Raw genomic sequence first — 19,020 nt, forward strand, 5'->3', positions numbered from 1 at the left:
TGCCCACGGTGAAGCATTGGCCAGACCGCACCACCCTCTAGAGAGCCCTGCGGTTGTGGGCGGTGCAGTTACCTTAACAGGCGGTGATACAGCCCGACATGATGTTCTCAATTGTGCATCTGTAAAAGTTTGAGGGTTTTATGGGCCAAGACAAATTTCTTCAGCCTCCTGAGGTTCAAGAGGTGCTGTTGCGCCTTCTTCACCACACTGTCTGTGTGGGTGGACGATTTCAGATAGTCAATGATGTGTACGCTGAGGAATTTGAAACTTGCCACATTCTCCACTGTGGTCAAGTTGATGTGGATAGGGGCGTACTCCCTCTGCTGTTTCCTGAAGTCCACGATCAGCTCCTTTGTTTTGTTGATGTTGAGTGAGAGTTTTTTTTCCTGGCACCACTCTCCCAGGGCACTCACCTCCTCCCTGTAGGCTGTCTCGTCATTGTTGGTAATCAGGCCTACTACCGCTGTGTCGTCTGCAAACTTTATGATTGAGTTGGAAGCATGGGTGAACAGGGAGTACAGGAGGGGGCTGAGTACGCACCCTTGTGAGGCCGATCAGCAAAGTGGAGGTGTTGTTTCCTACCTTCACCAGCTGGGGGTGGCCTGTCAGGAAGTCCAAGACGAAGTTGCACAGGCGGGGTTCAAACCCAGGGCCCGAACTTAATGATGAGTTTGAAGGGTACTATCGGGTTGAATGCTGAGCTATAGTCAATGAACAGCATTCTTACATAGTTATTCCTCTTATCCAGAAGGGATAGAGCAGTGTGCAGTGTGATGGCAATCGCGTCATCTGTGGATCTATTGGGGGAAGTAAGCAAATTGAAGTGGGTCTAGGTGATATGATCCTTAACTAGCCTCTCAAAGCACTTCATGATGACAGAAGTGATTGCTACGGGGCAATAGTCATTTAGTTCAGTTCAGAGTCACAAAAACCAAAAATAGAGATAAATTTAATCACTAACCTTTGATCATCTTCATCAGATGACACTCATAGGACTTCATGTTACACAATACATGTATGTTTCGTTTGATAAAGTTCATATTTATCAAAATATGAGTTTACATTGGCACGTTACATTCACTAGTTCCAAAAACATCCAGTGATTTTGCATAGCCACAACATTCAACAGAAATACTCATTTCTCACTACTCTGCAAGCATGACACTCCAACTGGTTTCCCTTTTAGATATTTTTTGAGTTTCCTAGTTCATAGTAGCCCGAGCACAGCATACTTTTTTTTGACACGTATTTAAATTGATTGTTTTTATCACCCATCTCCACACAATATCCCATAATGACAAAGTGTTTACAGATTTATTGAAAATGAAATACAGAAATATATAATTTACATAAGTATTTACACCCCTGAGTCAATACATGTTAGAATCACTTTTGGCAGCGATTATAGCTGTGGCTTTCTGGCTAAGTCTCTAGGACCTTTCCACACCTGGATTGTGCAACATTTGTCCATTATTCATTTCTAAATTCTTCAACCTCTGTCAAATTGGTTGTTGATCATTGCTAGCCAACCATTCTCAGGTCTTGCCATAGTTTTATGAGTCGATTTAAGTCAAAACTGTAACTTAGCCACTCAGGAACATTCACTGTTGTCTTGGTAAGCAACTCCAGTTTAGATGTGGCCTTGTGTTTTAGGCTATTGTCCTGCTGTCTGGTGGAAAGCAACCAGTGTTTCCTCTATGATTTTGCCTATGCTTAGCTCCATTCCATTTATTTTTAACCTGAAAAACTCCCCTGTCCTTAATGATTACAAGCATACCCATTACATGATGCAGCCAAAATGTGGAGAGTGGTACTCAGTAATGTGTTGTATTGGATTTGCCACAAACATAACACTTAGTATTCAGGACAAAAAGTGAATTGCTTTGCAACATTTTTTAAATGTAGTGCCTTGTTACAAACAGGATGCATGTTTTGGAATATTTTTTATTCTACATAGGCTTCCTTCTTTTCACTCTGTCAATTAGGATAGTATTGTGGAATAACTACAATGTTGTTGATCCATCCTCAGTTTTCTCCTAACACAGCCATTAAACTCTGTAACTGTTTTAAAGTCACCATTGGCCTTACGGTGAAATTCCCTGAACAAAGCATTACACAGAGTGCAACATTTGCACACTCCCTCCCTACAAACTTTTTGAAAAAAACTGCTGAGATGGGACTGCAGGTAGTACCATCCCAGACCGCTTTAGGAGAACAGCCACACCATTCCTTGCAACTGGGTCTTGATCAAGCAGCACTTTTGAGACGGGCCCTTGGACCCCAGGTGGAAGGGATTGTTCCAGATTCTGCTGACCACCCAGACTGCAGTTGAAGTACCAGGGTCAAAATGCTTGGCTCCATGCCTCCCACTGCAAGAGAGTCCCAGAGCCAGAGGAACCTGAGACGACTTCTGCTGGAAAGCGGTAAAGGCACTGCAGTAAATCTGGGACTGGTATCATGCCTGGCCCTGTTTATATTACTAGAGTCCAGTGAAGCAGGGCCAGGAGATCCAGAGAGAATGGTCATTACCACCATGTTGACCAATATGATTGTGCCCTTTGTCAAAGGAGTGATTGTCACATTTGCAAAGGTAAACCCTGTACTCCCTTAAATCCTTGTAAATTATGTTTCTTATTTTCATTGTTAGTAACGCAATATTCTGAAGCCTCTGATTGGAGATAGAGAAGGTAACGTTTCCCTTTGATTGATTGCTGGTATAGTTGTGCTTATGTAAGTCTCCATAGCACAAAAGGGGGAATTGTGAAGGAAAAATTAAGCTTAATGACAATTGTGTTAGACAACTGTACTGTGTGCTTTAAAGCTATTATCCAAGTTGAACTAGAACCGGACAAATCTGGATTTGAGGTAGGGGAGTATGAGGAGGGGGGGGGGGGGTGAATATCACTTGGATACCTACAGTATATGTATGTCTTATATAATAGATAAGCTTGCCAATAATAGAGAATACTGATCTAAACCACATATTCCTAAGGTAAAATGTATTTGTGTCTAAGAGAGTCCAATGCTGGACTCCCCTGCAATAAACTCTGGGTGAATGTTTAACAGTTCTCAACTACAAGAGCTGATTTTTCTACCACATTAACGCACACACAGACACATCACACAACTCTCACACGCGCAACCACACACACACATAGAGACTCACCTGCAGTGCCTGTGTACTCCTGCTACTGTCTCAATGATGGAGCACTCGCCCTCATTGAGGCAGAAGGCCAGGTCCTTGTTGTCGATGCATGACTTGAAGACATCTGAACGCAGACTAGGGGATGTGGGAGCCACTGTGAAAAGGAGCGAGAAAAAGAGAGATGTTACTGGTTGCCACAAAGAGACAATTTGCTTTGGGTAACGTATACACTTCAGAACCACAGCAAAAACGACAACATTTGTTTATTAAGAAAGAAAGACAACAGAGAGGGGGAGAGGGAGAGAGAGAGATGTGCCCAAAATGAGCAAAAAAGACTGCAATTCTATGCTACTGTATTTCTGCCAGGAGTACTTTATTATTTCTTGATTTGGCTAATTGTATGAACAGTAAATATTTTTTTTAATGTTTAGACAAGTATCTTGGCCCTATGATCATGGACTATATCATTAAACATGCATCATACATGCAGCTTCCATACACACTGACAAGGCTACTTGGGAGCTTGTGGTGCTACGTTGATATGAATAATATTCAGTAGCAGGTGTCACAATACGGCCGGTCAGAATCAATAGGTTAATGGAGAGGAACTAAGTAGACACTGCAGTCTCTCTCCACTCCTTCCTGTTAATCATCAACGGTGTTGACACCAACTGTAGTAAGGAGAGATACACAGATACATGAACAAACCTGTCTGCATCAACTCAGTATTCATTTGTTGAATGGGAAATCATTATTTGTTCACTAAGGAGGCTTTGATATACAGATTATCAGAATAATGCAAACATTTGATGTATAGCACATCAACAATATGGATACTCCACAAAAAAATGTGTTTTGGTTAAAAATGTGCAGTTGTTTTGTCGGAGGTGTTGGAGGTGGAACTGAATTACAGCTGTCAAATCCACAAGTGGCTCCCAGCATTATATGGAAAGTGGACATTGCCATTGGCTGTATGGAGTCACATGAACAGAAATCCCAAGCAGCCTTGTTTACAAGTTGAACACTAGAATATGAGATGTAGTCTTCACCTCGGTTAGGATGATAGAAATCCTCAATGTTAGGTTTAATGATTTTTCATAGACAATCTGTGCAGGGAGCTGAAGGTTCGAGTTGCCAAACGTCAGCCTCGAAACCTTAATGACTTGGAGAAGATCTGCAAAGAGGAGTGGGACAAAATCCCTCCTGAGATGTGTGCAAACCTGGTGGCCAACTACAAGAAACGTCTGACCTCTGTGATTGCCCAACAAGGGTTTTGCCACCAAGTTGTAAGTCATGTTTTGCAGAGGGGTCAAATACTTATTTCCCTCATTAAAATGCAAATCAATTTTTAACATTTTTGACATGCGTTTTTCTGTATGTTTTTGTTGTTATTCTGTCTCTCACTGTTCAAATAAACCTACCTTTACAATTATAGACGGATAATTTCTTTGTCAGTGGGCAAACGTATAAAATCAGTAGGGGATCAAATACTTTTTTCCCCTCACTGTACTTCCAATTTATACATACAATATAACATTTTACTGGCACAGTATATTTTACATTAATTATTTTGTTTGTTTTTAGTCCCATCCTTCAGCTCCACTCAACCCCTCCCAAAAGTCTCTGAACACAATCCAGTTTTGATTTCTATTTTTCAACTGTGCTGCGATGTCTTAAAAGTTCTGAACCTTTCTATTCTCATAGATTCTAAATATTGGAAATACATTTTATATTTTTGCTGAGAGTATTATTATATTATTGATCGATTGACTATGACTTTTTAAGTGACACAGCAGTGCTATTTGCAGAGGGGGACATAGCTTGGCATGGGGCTCTGAAGTCCCCCCCATTTCCTGCTATTCTACACAATCTAACATGACTCCAGGCTCTTCTAGCCGTCTCTATTAAGAACAACAAAAGTAAGTAAAAATGGCTACTGTCATCATGCTAAACTCAGCAAAAAAAGAAACATCCTCTCACTGTTAACTGCATTTATTTTCAACAAATTTAAATATTTGTATGAACATAAAATGCAACAAGTAAGACATAAACTGAACAAGTTCCACAGACGTGTGACTAACAGAAATTGAAGAATGTGTCCCTGAACAAAGGAGGTGTCAAAATCAAAAGTAACAGTCGGTATCTGGTGTGGCCACCAGCTGCATTAAGTACTGCATTAAGTACTGCAGTCCTCCTCATGGAGTGCACCAGATTTGCCAGTTCTTGCCGTGAGATGTTACCCCACTCTTCCACTGTCCCGTCTTCCTGTAGTGCTGTCTTAGGTGTCTCACAGTATGGACATTGCAATCTTTTTCCATGGCCACATCTGCAGTCCTCCTGCCTCCTTGCATTATGCCTAAGGCACGTTCACACAGATGAGCAGGGACCCTGGACATCTTTGTTTTGGTGTTTTTAAGACTTTCCACCTTCTTCACTTTTGTCCCGTCGATGTGGATGGGGGGGTGCTCCGTCTGCTGTATCCTGAAGTCCACGATCATCTTCTTTGTTTTGTTGAAGTTGAGTGAGAGGTCATGTTCCCGACACCACACTCTGGGAGCCCTCATCTCCCCTTATAGGCTGTCTTATCATTGTTCATAATCAAGCCTACAGTGGTTTCAACGAAAAGTGTTGAGATTATGCTGCTGTATTTAGAGGTAATTTGTGGTTTAGTACTGTACCCTGCGTCACTGCTTCATTGCTCCAGGCCAGTGCAAGGGGGAGTTAGAGCACTGATTATGCTTTTGGGTCCCAAGGCGCTAACGTGTCTCTAACTGACAGTGAATGGGCGATATAAACCAAATAGAAACTGATAATTGTGCACAACTTCAAAATTGAATTTCAATCAACTGAATGATGAGGATGAGGATGAAGATGGTGATTGAATTTAGAACAATAGTGTAAGAATTGCTGTTCCTCTGTCCTGCACGCACACACCCGGAAAAATACACTTCTTTTTTTGATACTAACTCGTCAGTATTACTTACTAAAACTGTTGTTACACTAAGGTTTTTCGTCTAAGAGAAATGAAAATGTTAAAATTATATTCTTAAAATATATATGTTGACTGAATATAAGCAAGTGGTGTCTGCTAAATAATCAAGTTGATAGCACAGTCATATAGCCTCGGCACCTACAGTTGAAGTCGGAAGTTTATATACACTTTAGCCAAATATTTTTTAACTCAGTTTTTCACAATTCCTGACATTTAATCCTAGTAAAAATGTGGGGTCTTAGGTCAGTTAGGATCACCACTTTATTTTAAGAATGTGAAATGTCAGAATAATAGTAGAGAGAATGATTTATTTCAGCTTTTATTTCTTTCAACACATTCCCAGTGGGTCAGAAGTTTACATACACTCAGGTAGTATTTGGTAGCATTGCCTTTAAATTGTTTAACTTGTGTCAAACATTTCGGGTAGCCTTCCACAAGATTCCCACAATAAGTTGGGTGAATTTTGACCCATTCCTCCTGACAGAGCTGGTGTAACCGAGTCAGGTTTCTAGGCCCCCTTGCTCGAACACGTTTTTTCAGTTCTGCCCACAAATGTTCTATGGGATTGAGGTCAGGGCTTTGTGATGGTCACTCCATTACCTTGACTTTGTTGTCCTAAAACCATTTTGCCACAACTTTGGAAGTATGCTTGGGGTCATTGTTAATTTGGAAGACCCATTTGCAACCAAGCCTTTACTTCCTGTCTGAGGTCTTGAGATGTTGCTTCAATACATCCACATAATTTTCCTACCTCATGATGCCATCTATTTTGTGAAGTGCACCAGTACCTCCTGCAGCAAAGCACCCCCACAACATGATGCTGCCACCCCCATAATTCACAGTTGGGATGGTGTTCTTCGGGGTGCAAGCATCCCCCTTTTTCCTACAAACATAACGAGGGTCATTATGGCCAAACAGTTCTATATTTGTTTCATCAGACCAGAGGACGTTTCTCCAAAAAGTACGATCTTTATCCCCATGTGCAATTGCAAACCGTAGTCTGGCATTTTTATGGCGAATTTGGAGCAGTGACTTCTTCCTTGCTGAACAGCTTTTCAGGTTATGTCAAAATAGGACTTGTTTTACTGTGGATATAGATACTTTGGTACCTGTTTCCTCCAGCATCTTCACAAGGTCCTTTGCTGTTGTTCTGGGATTGATTTGCACTTTTTTGCACCAAAGTACATTCATCTCTAGGAGACAGAATGCGTCTCCTTCCTGAGCGGTATGACAGCTGCATGGTCCCATGGTGTTTATACTTGCGTACTATTGTTTGTACAGTTAAACGTGGTACCTTCAGGTGTTTGGAAATTGCTCCCAAGGATGAACCAGACTTGTGAACGTCTACAATAGTTTTTCTGAGGTCTTGGGTGATTTCTTTTGATTTTCCCATGATGTCAAGCAAAGAGGCACTGAGCTTGAAGGTATAGGCCTTGAAATACATCCACAGATATACCTCCAATTGACTCAAAGGATGTCAATTAACCTATTAGAAGCTTCTAAAGCCATGACATAATTTTCGGGAATTTTTCAAGCTGTTTAACTTCTTGAGAATACTTGACACGCAGACGTCCCAAGTATGCCCCTGGAAATGCAAATGCGCTACGCTAAATGCTAAATGTACTCGTTACAACTCAATCTTTGATCAAAATTCACAAGCAGGGTATTGAATTAAAGCTACACTCGTTGTGAACCTAGCCAGCAAGTCAGATTTTTAAAATGCTTTTCGGCGAAAGCATCAGAAGCTATTATCTGATAGCATGCACCCCCCAAAATGCCAGCTCGACACGTAAACAACAGATTTTGCGATAGCCGGCGCTACCCAAAACGCAGAAATAAAATATAAAACATTCATTACCTTAGACGAGCTTCTTTCTTGGCACTCCTATATGCCCCATAAACATCACTATTGGGTCTTTTTTTCGTTTAAATCGGTCCATATATACCCAAAATAGCTTTGTATGGAAGTTGTGTCATTCAGAAAAAATCATCGTTTTTAAACGCTGCGTAATTTTTTAAAATTAAAAAAGTCGACGATAAACTTTCACAAAACACTTCGAAATCCTTTTGTAATCCAACTTTAGGTATTAGTAAACGTTTATAATCTATCAAAATGATTACAGGGCGATGTCTCTTCAATAGGTCTTCACTTCAAAAACAATGCCGTCTGATCTCTCCCTCAACTGCATCCGGGTGAAGACTGGGAAAATGGAGGTCAGACAGAAGGATTTTCCAACAATTAATTCAATTGAAAATTAGGACAATGGCGCCATCGTGCGGAATTTGTATGAATTGCAGGCAGATTCCCATTAAATTCTGTTCTCTTTTAACAACTGGTGGAAGTGACTTATGGAAATTATTTTTAGCTTTCAGAGAGCAGTTTTTCTTGCGTTTTTCAATGAAACACACGATCTGTTATAGTCACAGCCGTGATTTAACCAGTTTTATAAACTTCAGAGTGTTTTCTATCCACACATACTAATCATATGCATATACTATATTCCTGGCATGAGTAGCAGGACGCTGAAAAGTTGCGCGATTTTTAACAGAATTTTCAAAAAAGGAGGGGGTAGAAGTAAGAGGTTTTAAAGGCATAGTCAACTTAGTGTATGTAAACTTCTGACCCACTAGAATACAGTGAATTATAAATGAAATAATCTGTCTCTAAACAATTGTTGGAAAAATGACTTGTGTCATGCACAAAGTAGATGTCCTAACAGACATGCCAAAACTATAGTTTGTTAACAAGACATTTGTGGAGTGGTTGAAAAACTAGTTTTAATGACTCCAACCTAAGTGTATGTAAACTTCCGCATTCAACTGTATATAAAGCTGAGTGACTCACTCCACTCATGGCTTTGGATGAAAATAAATAAGTACCAATACTATAATTATTTTGAACCCTATTTTTCACAAGCATAGCAGGCTGTGAATTCTGCAAACAACGTTTCTAGCATGGGCTATTAGCAGGACAATATATGTTGGTCATGGCTTCCGAGTGACGCAGTGGTCTAAGGAACTGAATCTCAGTGCAAAGGTATCACTACAGTCCCTGGTTCAAATCCAGGCTGTATCAAATCTGATTGGGAGTCCCATAGGGCAGTGCACAATTGGCCCAGAGTCGTTCAGGCTAGGGGAAAGTTTGGCCAAAAAGTAGGGATGTCCTTGTCCAAAAAATAGAGTGAGAGAAACTTTTGGTTTCTCTCCCTCTAAAAACAGAAATAAATATTTTGGCCTTTATTCAGATTACAACCGCTGACTTTCGGTCATTAGAAAATGAAATAATCTAAAATATTGTTATTTTTTTAAACAAGGACTTGAAAATGAGATCGTGAACTCTGCAAACAACGTTTCCAGTCCGAGAAGGAGAATGGTAAATAACTGTAATTTTTACATTCGTTCAATACATTGGAATGCAAAATAAGCCGTTATCAGCCGGAGCTGAGAGCATCACCAAAACTAAAGGTATTTTGTTTTAAAAAATATATATAGCCTATCAATGTGTAGGCATACTGTGTAATAAAATACACAATTGCATACTAAAAACTTAAATGTGTTTTTGCAGAGCATACAACCATGCCGACAACCATACGTGGACAAAAGGCTGGACAACGAGCCACACCGAAAAAAGGCATGGTTCCACAGAATACCAACTGGGATGGACCCCAAGGTAAATGTGGCTTCTTCATCAACATCTTTATGCTTCAGTAATAAAATAATGATACAAATACTCTCACAGCTTTGATCCTGGGCCTGCAGGACACAAAGTTCTTTGTTTGTCAGATGAATCATTGGGTCAAACCTACACAACAGTACAAAACAAGAGAACACACATGGCTAATGTTTAAAAAAAATATATATATATATGTATATATATTGGTCATGGCTCCCGAGTGGTGCAGCGGTCTAAGGCACTGCATCTCAATGAACAGGCATTACTATAGTCCCTGGTTCGAATCGAGGCTGTATCACATCCGGCCGTGATGATTAATAGAAATTACCTTGTTTTTTGTCTATTAAAATAACATCAAATTGATCAGAAATACAGTGTAGAAATACAGAAATACAGTCCAGCTACAATAGTCACTTACAACATTAACAATGTGTACACTGTATTTCTGATCAATTTGATGTAATTTTAATGGACAAAAAGTCACTTTTCTTTAAAAAACAAGGACATTTCTAAGTGACCCCAAACTTTTGAACGGTAGTATATGTAAATAATGAAGGGAGCTATGAAAAAAATGTTGCCCCTTAAAACATTGCCTTTCGTGTTGTGTGTGATGTGTTGCGTTGGGTAATGTAACATTTGCAATATTGCACAACCTTTTTCTACTCTTTAGTAGATGGGTTTTTATGTGGTGCAATACACGTTTTTCTGTGCTATGCTTTTTTGGACACTACAGCCCCTTAAACGAACCAGAAAATTGGGGCTAGATCACTACCCAATCCCAATGTTACAGGCATATCAAATCGCCTCCACCATCCAACCCTCCCTGGGGGCACTGCCTCACCATTCCACTGCAGCCCAAACAGTCACAGTGAATTTGCCACAACAACAATTGGGGCAGAGTCCCCTCCGAGTCGTGGAAACAGGATTACTAGGTTTGAGCTAATTTATCTCGCCCGCGCGACATGAGACAACTCTGATCCAATCACGGTGTCACACTGAGAATACAACAAAGGTCATGACCAGGACCCCTCTGGCAGGGGCTGTCACCAGCCCCACCGAGGTGGCTGTTAGGACTGGCACTGGGGCTGCATCAGTGTGATCCTGTTTAACCCTGACAACCTGCAGGGTGTACATGTTTGCCTGCCTGCCAGTGAGGGATGTGCTGGGCCAGGCCTGTTTAGCATTTCCACCTTAGCTACCATGTGTGTGCTGTGCCTGCCGCCCAGGTGCAGGGAGATAGACAGCTGAACAAAGAGGAAAGAGGAGAGTAGGCTGTGTGCTAGCCACATGGAGGCAGGTCTCATTAAGGTCTCATTATCATTCTTTGGGGTACCCCCCCTTCTTCTCAATTTCCGCCTAAAGACATACCCTAATCTAACTGCCTGTAGCTCAGGCCCAGAGACAAGGATATACATATTATTGGTATAATTTGAATCACTCTGAATTTTGTGGAAATGTGAATTGAATGTAGGAGAATATAACACAATAGATCTGGTAGAAGAAAATACAAGGAAATGAACAAACGTTTTCTGTTTTTTATTGTTGCTGCATGATCTTTCAAATGACCAAGAACAGCCAAACATACAGATAGGATGCTGTGGAGCGAGGTACATGACATTGAGCATGAAGTCACACAGGTGTCCCACACAAATGTACCCAAATGTACCCAATTGGCCGAATTGGTACAGTGATACATTTTGAAGGAAAGAACATTATACAAAATACATAAATGCTATTCTAACACCCCCCCCACCCCAAAATATATATATATATATATATATATATATATATACACTTGTTCTCCCCACTGTGTGTGTGTGTGTGTGTGTGTGCATGCGTGCATATATACACACACACACACACACACACACACACACACACACACACACACACACACACACACACACACTGGGGAGAACAAGTATTTGATACACTGCCGATTTTGCAGGTTTTCCTAAATTTTCTGGATTTTTTTTTAAAGATTCTGTCTCTCACAGTTGAAGTGTACCCATGATAAAAATTACAGACCTGTACATACTTTATAAGTAGGAAAACCTGCAAAATCGGCAGTGTATCAAATACTTGTTCTCCCCACTGTGTGTGTCTGTGGGTTTTATATACAGTACCTTGCGAAAGTATTCGGCCCCCTTGAACTTTGCGACCTTTTGCCTCATTTCAGGCTTCAAACATAAAGATATAAAACTGTATTTTTTTGTGAAGAATCAACAACAAGTGGGACACAATCATGAAGTGGAACGACATTTATTGGATATTTCAAACTTTTTTAACAAATCAAAAACTGAAAAATTGGGCGTGCAAAATTATTCAGCCCCTTTACTTTCAGTGCAGCAAACTCTCCAGAAGTTCAGTGAGGATCTCTGAATGATCCAATGTTGACCTAAATGACTAATGATGATAAATGCAATCCACCTGTGTGTAATCAAGTCTCTGTATAAATGCACCTGCACTGTGATAGTCTCAGAGGTCCGTTAAAAGCGCAGAGAGCATCATGAAGAACAAGGAACACACCAGGAGATACTGTTGTGAAGAAGTTTAAAGCCGGATTTGGATACAAAAAGATTTCCCAAGCTTTATAAACATCCCAAGGAGCACTGTGCAAGCGATAATATTGAAATGGAAGGAGTATCAGACCACTGCAAATCTACCAAGACCTGGCCGTCCCTCTAAACTTTCAGCTCATACAAGGAGAAGACTGATCAGAGATGCAGCCAAGAGGCCCATGATCACTCTGGATGAACTGCAGAGATCTACAGCTGAGGTGGGAGACTCTGTCCATAGGACAACAATCAGTTGTAAATTGCACAAATCTGGCCTTTATGGAAGAGTGGCAAGAAGAAAGCCATTTCTTAAAGATATCCATAAAAAGTGTAGTTTAAAGTTTGCCACAAGCCACCTGGGAGACACACCAAACATGTGGAAGAAGGTGCTCTGGTCAGATGAAACCAAAATTGAACTTTTTGGCAACAATGCAAAACGTTATGTTTGGCGTAAAAGCAACACAGCTGAACACACCATCCCCACTGTCAAACATGGTGGTGGCAGCATCATGGTTTGGGCCTGCTTTTCTTCAGCAGGGACAGGGAAGATGGTTAAAATTGATGGGAAGATGGATGGAGCCAAATACAGGACCATTCTGGAAGAAAACCTGATGGAGTCTGCAAAAGACCTGAGACTGGGACGGAGATTTGTCTTCCAACAAGACAATGATCCAAAACATAAAGCAACATCTACAATGGAATGGTTCAAAAATAAACATATCCAGGTGTTAGAATGGCCAAGTCAAAGTCCAGACCTGAATCCAATCGAGAATCTGTGGAAAGAACTGAAAACTGCTGTTCACAAATGCTCTCCATCCAACCTCACTGAGCTCGAGCTGTTTTGCAAGGAGGAATGGGAAAAAATGTCAGTCTCTCGATGTGCAAAACTGATAGAGATATACCCCAAGCGACTTACAGCTGTAATCGCAGCAAAAGGTGCCGCTACAAAGTATTAACTTAAGGGGGCTGAATAATTTCGCACGCCCAATTTTTCCGTTTTTGATTTGTTAAAAAAGTTGGAAATATCCAATAAATGTCGTTCCACTTCATGATTGTGTCCCACTTGTTGTTGATTCTTCACAAAAAAATACAGTTTTATATCTTTATGTTTAAAGCCTGAAATGTGGCAAAAGGTCGCAAAGTTCAAGGGGGCCGAATACTTTCGCAAGGCACTTCTGCTGTAAAGCAAAGGCTTACTGAACAGGTGGTGCAGGTGATGGGGCATTTCCTGTGACAAAGGGCACAACGACGTCTCCCTACTGTGCCCTTTTTGCCCTGAGGCACATTCATGCCTGCAGAGATGAATCTGGGCAGGTGAACACTACTGGTTGGAGCAGAAGGGACAGAGGTAGAGGGGACATAAGGTGCTACAGTGGACTTGCTGTAGCTAGCAAGCTCCTGGATGAGCAGCTCCCTGAAGGCTAGCTGTGAGATGGGGGGCTGTCCACAGCTCTTAGCCATTTCCTTCTGGAGGATGAAGACATTCACCACAGCAATGTCGATGAAATGATAGGTCTTGATAGAAAAATGTATTGTACCATTTCATGGTCTTGTGGAGAACATTGTAGTATCCTATCAGCGCATCTGACAGGTCCACACCTCCCATGCTCTTGTTGTAGTCCTTCACAGTAGCTGGAATGGGGACATTTTTTGTGGTCCATGCCCTGGCACCGTCCTTCACACGCCTGGTGACGTATTTATCCATTTCCTCTATAATTTGGGTTAAATCTGTATACCTAGACCTTGTTTTAGCTTTTCCTGATTTAGTCGCCATATTTTAAATAATAAGCTTGTTGAAAATGCTACTGAATATGTACTGCTATGCATAACACCCGTGGCTCTGTCAAGTAGGATTTGCAATGGCGAATGAACCTCTTTTACGCCAGAGTTTATGACAAAGGCTGGTCTTCAAACATATAACCATTACATATTGCCGTTTACCTCAGCTCATTGCCTATCTTCCAAGCTAGATTTCAAGATGATCAGTGGTCATTGGGCCAAAATACAGTCAATCACCGATAGACCGGTCCTATCATTGGTGCGCAATGATGTCATTGATTGGTGTCTTCAAATCGGTTTGTTTCGGTCAATACGTCCCGGGAAAAGAACCATCAAGTATGGTTGTGTTAGTAACAACCAGAGGATTGCAATGAAACCAAACGTGACTCGATAAATGCTTGTTTTATGTGTGTAATTACCACGAACGCATCGTCCAAAGTAGATTGAGACGGAAATCATGACGCAAGTGGTTTACAAATGTTTCGTGTTAGGCTATAAAAATGGATTTTATCAAACAAAACGAACATTCACTGTGTAGTTAGGACACTTGGCATTGCCACCAGAGGAAGATCTTCAATGGTAAGCAATTTATTTTATTGTTATTTCTGACTTTCATGACGCTAATGCTTGGTTGGAAAATGCTGGTAATACTTGTGTGTGTGTGTGGCGCCGTCCTCAGAAAATAGCATGTTTGCTTTCGCAGTAAGGGCTTTTTGAAATCTGACACAGCGGCTGGATTAATAAGACATTCATCTTTTAAATTATGTAAAATACATGTATTTACAAGAATGTTTACTATAACAAATGGTGTATTTAGAATGTTAGCTCTCTGCACTTTCACCGGATGTTGGCATGGTGGGACGTTAGCATCTCACCTACCCTAGAGAGGTTAAATAGTGCAGCAGGGTGATTTATAGGTATGGCTCAGCAGGTTTCACACACACACACACACAGTCTACTTACTGTAAACACGTACACAGATTTACATGCCCAATCACACTTTTTCACATGCTGCACTTCCTTGCATGTGTATATATACTGAACAAAAATATAAACGCAACATGTAAAGTTTGGGTCCCATAATTCATAAGCTGAAATAAAAGATCCCAGAAATGTTTCATACACACAAGAAGCTTATTTCTCTAGAATTTTGTGCGCAAATATGTTTATATTCCTGTTCGTGAGCATTTCTCCTTCGCCAAGAAAATTAATCCACGTGACAGGTGTGGCATTAAAAAAGCTGATTAAACAGCATGATCAATAAACAGGTGGACCTTGTGCTGGGGAAAATAAAAGACCACTCTAAAATGTGCAGTTTTCCCACAACACAATGTCACAGATGTCTCAAGTTTTCAGGGAGATTGAAATTGGCATGCTTACTGCAGGACTGTCCACCAGAGCTGCTGCCAGATAATTTAATATTTAATATCACGAACGTCGTCAGGGAAATGACCGGACCAAGGTGCAGCGTTGTGAGCGTACATTTTGTTTTATTTGAATGTCGCCAACAAAAACAAGAAGCAACAAAATGAATGTGAAGCTTACTAGGGCTATACAGGCCACTAACAAAGTCAACTACCTACAACTAACTACAAAAAAACTGGATACAAAAACAGAAAGACGCAAACGTGGCGCACACAAACACACACAGAAAATAAATAATTACCCACAACATTAGGTGGGAAAAAGGCTGCCTATGTATGATTCCCAATCAGAGACAACGATAGACAGCTGTCCCTGATTGAGAACCATACCCGGCAAAAGCATAGAAACAGAAAACATAAAAATAAAGAAACTAGAATGACCACCCTTGTCACACCCTGGCCTAACCAAAATAGAGAATAAAAGCCTCTCTTTTGCCAGGGTGTGACACCAACGTCGTTTTAGAGAACTTGGCAGTACGTCCAACCGGCCTCACAACCGCAGACCACCTGTAACCACGCCAGCCCAGGACCTTCACATCCGGCTTCTTCACCTGCAGGATCGTCTGAGACGAGACACCCAGACAGCTGATGAAACTGAGGAGCATTTCTGTCTGTAATAAAGACCTTTTGTGACGAAAAACAAATTTTGATTGGCTGGGCCTGTCTCTCCAGTGGGTGGGCTTATGCCCTCCCAGGCCCACCTATGGCTGTGCCCCTGCCAAGTAAAGTGAAATCCATAGATTAGGGCCTAATACATTTATTTAACCCTTGTGTTGTCTTAATGGTCAAAAATGATACGCCACTATGTTTGGCAGCAGAGAAAACCCCTAAATTATATTTTTTCAACTTGAAATTTGATGACTTTTCCGAGAGTGGCCCCAACGTTAGAAAATGTGAAACATCACCTGGTTCATATTTTAATGAAAGCTGTACACCACCAAAGTACAAATATTGTCTTAACTTGTTGGGGATAGGGGGCAGTATCTTCACTTTGGATGAATTGCGTGCCCATAGTGAACTACATCCTACTCTGTCCTAGATTGCTAATATATGCATATTATTATTACTATTGGATAGAAAACACTCTGAAGTTTTAAAACTGTTTGAATTATGTCTGTGAGTATAACATAACTCATAGGGCAGGCAATCTTCCAAACAGGAAGTGAAATTCTGAATGCGGGTCTAATTTTAAGTCATCGCCTCTTCACTTCCAAATAAGATATGGATCTGTTAGCACTTCCTACGCCTTCCACTAGATGTCCTCATTCAGTAGAATGTGGAATGGAGCCTCTGGTGTGAATTTTGACCGAATGGGAGGGGAATGAATCACTGTCCCGACAGATTGCCATTTCCTGGTTGCGCATTTGTCTGTAGATATCACCATCGTTCCATTTGGCTATAGATGAAAACGTATGCTCCGGTTGGAAAGTTTTTGGATGTATATGAAAATAACATCCTGAAGATTGATTCTTTACTTAGTTTGACCAGTTTATTCGACCTGTAATATATATTTTTTAAGTTTTCGTCCGAGTTCACCTGGATCAGAGTCAGCTTTTGGGCACGTGAGCTGAAAGTGCTAGCAAATGCAGCTAATTGGACACTAGTATTGGACATTATGGAACAAAACAACAATTTATTGTGGAACTAGGACTCCTTGCACTGCATTCTGATGAAAGATCAAAGGTAAGGGAATATTTATGATGTAATTTCGTATTTCTGTTGACTCCAAAATGGCGGAGAAATATATTTACGTCTGAGCGCCGTCTCAGATTATTCCATGGTAGGCTTTTTTCGTAACATTTTTTAAAAATCTGACACAGCGGTTGCATTAAGAACCAGTGTAACTTTAATTATATGTAGAACATGTATCTTTAGTCAAAGTTTATGATGAGTATTTCTGTTATCTGGCATAGCTCTCTGTATTTCCTCCGGGTATTTTGGAGGCATTTCTGAACATGGCGTCAAAGTATACCGAGATTTGTGGATATAAATATGCATATTATCGAACAAAATATAAATGTATTGTGTAACATGTCATATGAGTGTCATCTGATGAAGATTGTCAACAGGTTAGGGATTCATTTTATCTCTAATTCTGCTTTTGTTGTCTGGGAAAAATGGCTGTGTTTTTTTTCGATTTGGTGGTGGTCTAAAATATATATATGTTATGTTTTCGCTGTAAAACATTTTAAAAATCGGACATGATGGGTAGATTAATAAAATGTTTATATTTCATTTGCTGTATTGGACTTGTTAATGTGTGAAAGTTAAATATTTCTAAAGAATATTTTTGAATTCCCCGTGCCACCTTTTCAGCTGAATGGGGGGCGGGTTTCCCTAGGGGAACTCCTCGCCATAACAGGTTTTAAGGTCATTTTTGACCGGGCAGTTCTAAAATAATTTACACACCACAAAAACCACAAAGACACACACACACACACACAACGAGAAATTGAGATTGTGTGCTACTGATTCAACAAAAACTTTCTAGTGCATGTGCAGTGTCTCCCTTCCACGACCACACACACGACTCAAGAATGCTACAATTTGATAACCGTGAGTCAAGACCAGCAAGACGTGTGAGAGACAAACTGGTTGCATAGAGTCAGGACAAGGTGAAGGGTCAGCGGCAGAACAGGGAGAGCAGTTTTTTTTTAAGTCATACAATATGATCATCAATCTCAGAGCACAATAAATACATGAGTGAATAAAAAGAGAGGGCAAAGGTTTTGGCGGAGAGTGAGCTGCACCACAGGAAAGCTGAGAAAGCACACTCATAGCGCCAAAACGACACAGAGTGTCATCTACTACCAAAGGCAGCAATCAAACTACAACCTTTGAGTTCAAGACTTAGGAACATAGGAGCCTGAAACTATGTGCGTCTGGGATGAAGAAGTTAGATGTGGCAAGCTGTTTATTTTTTATTATTATTTCACCTTTATTTAACCAGGTAGGCCAGTTGAGAACAAGTTCTCATTTACAACTGCGACCTGAGCAAGATAAAGCAAAGCAGTGTGACACAAACAACAACACAGAGTTGCACATGGAATAAACAAACATACAGTCAAAAACACAATAGAAAAAAATCTATATAGAGTGTGCGCAAATTAGGTAAGATTAGGGAGGTAAGGCAATAAATAGGCCATAGTTGTGAAGTAATTACAATTTAGCAATTAAACATTGGAGTGATAGATGTGCAGAAGTTGAATGTGCAAGTAGAGATACTGGGGTGCAAAGGAGCAAAAAAATAAATAACAATATGGGGATGAGGTAGTTGGATGGGCTATTTACAGATGGGATATGTACTGGCGCAATGATATGTGAGCTGCTTGGAAAGCTGATGTTTAAAGTTTGTGAGGGAGATATGAGTCTCCAGCTTCAGTGATTTTTGCAATTCATTACAGTCATTGGCAGCAGAGTACTGGAAGGAAAGGCAGCCAAATGAGCAA

The 19,020-nt window shown here is 40.6% G+C and overlaps 1 protein-coding gene across 1 annotated transcript in view; it reads right to left on the reverse strand.

Moving 5' to 3' along the window:
* LOC139377480 (pro-neuregulin-3, membrane-bound isoform-like) overlaps positions 1-19,020 on the reverse strand; it is a 279,397-nt gene that overhangs the window by 163,439 nt on the left and 96,938 nt on the right. The window contains exon 2 of the mRNA XM_071120511.1: positions 3,167-3,299. Coding sequence (XP_070976612.1) covers positions 3,167-3,299 — 133 coding nt within the window. The remainder of the gene's footprint in view (positions 1-3,166; positions 3,300-19,020) is intronic.

The sequence above is a fragment of the Oncorhynchus clarkii genome, chromosome 20 (assembly GCF_045791955.1).
Source record: "Oncorhynchus clarkii lewisi isolate Uvic-CL-2024 chromosome 20, UVic_Ocla_1.0, whole genome shotgun sequence".
NCBI lineage: Eukaryota > Metazoa > Chordata > Actinopteri > Salmoniformes > Salmonidae > Oncorhynchus > Oncorhynchus clarkii.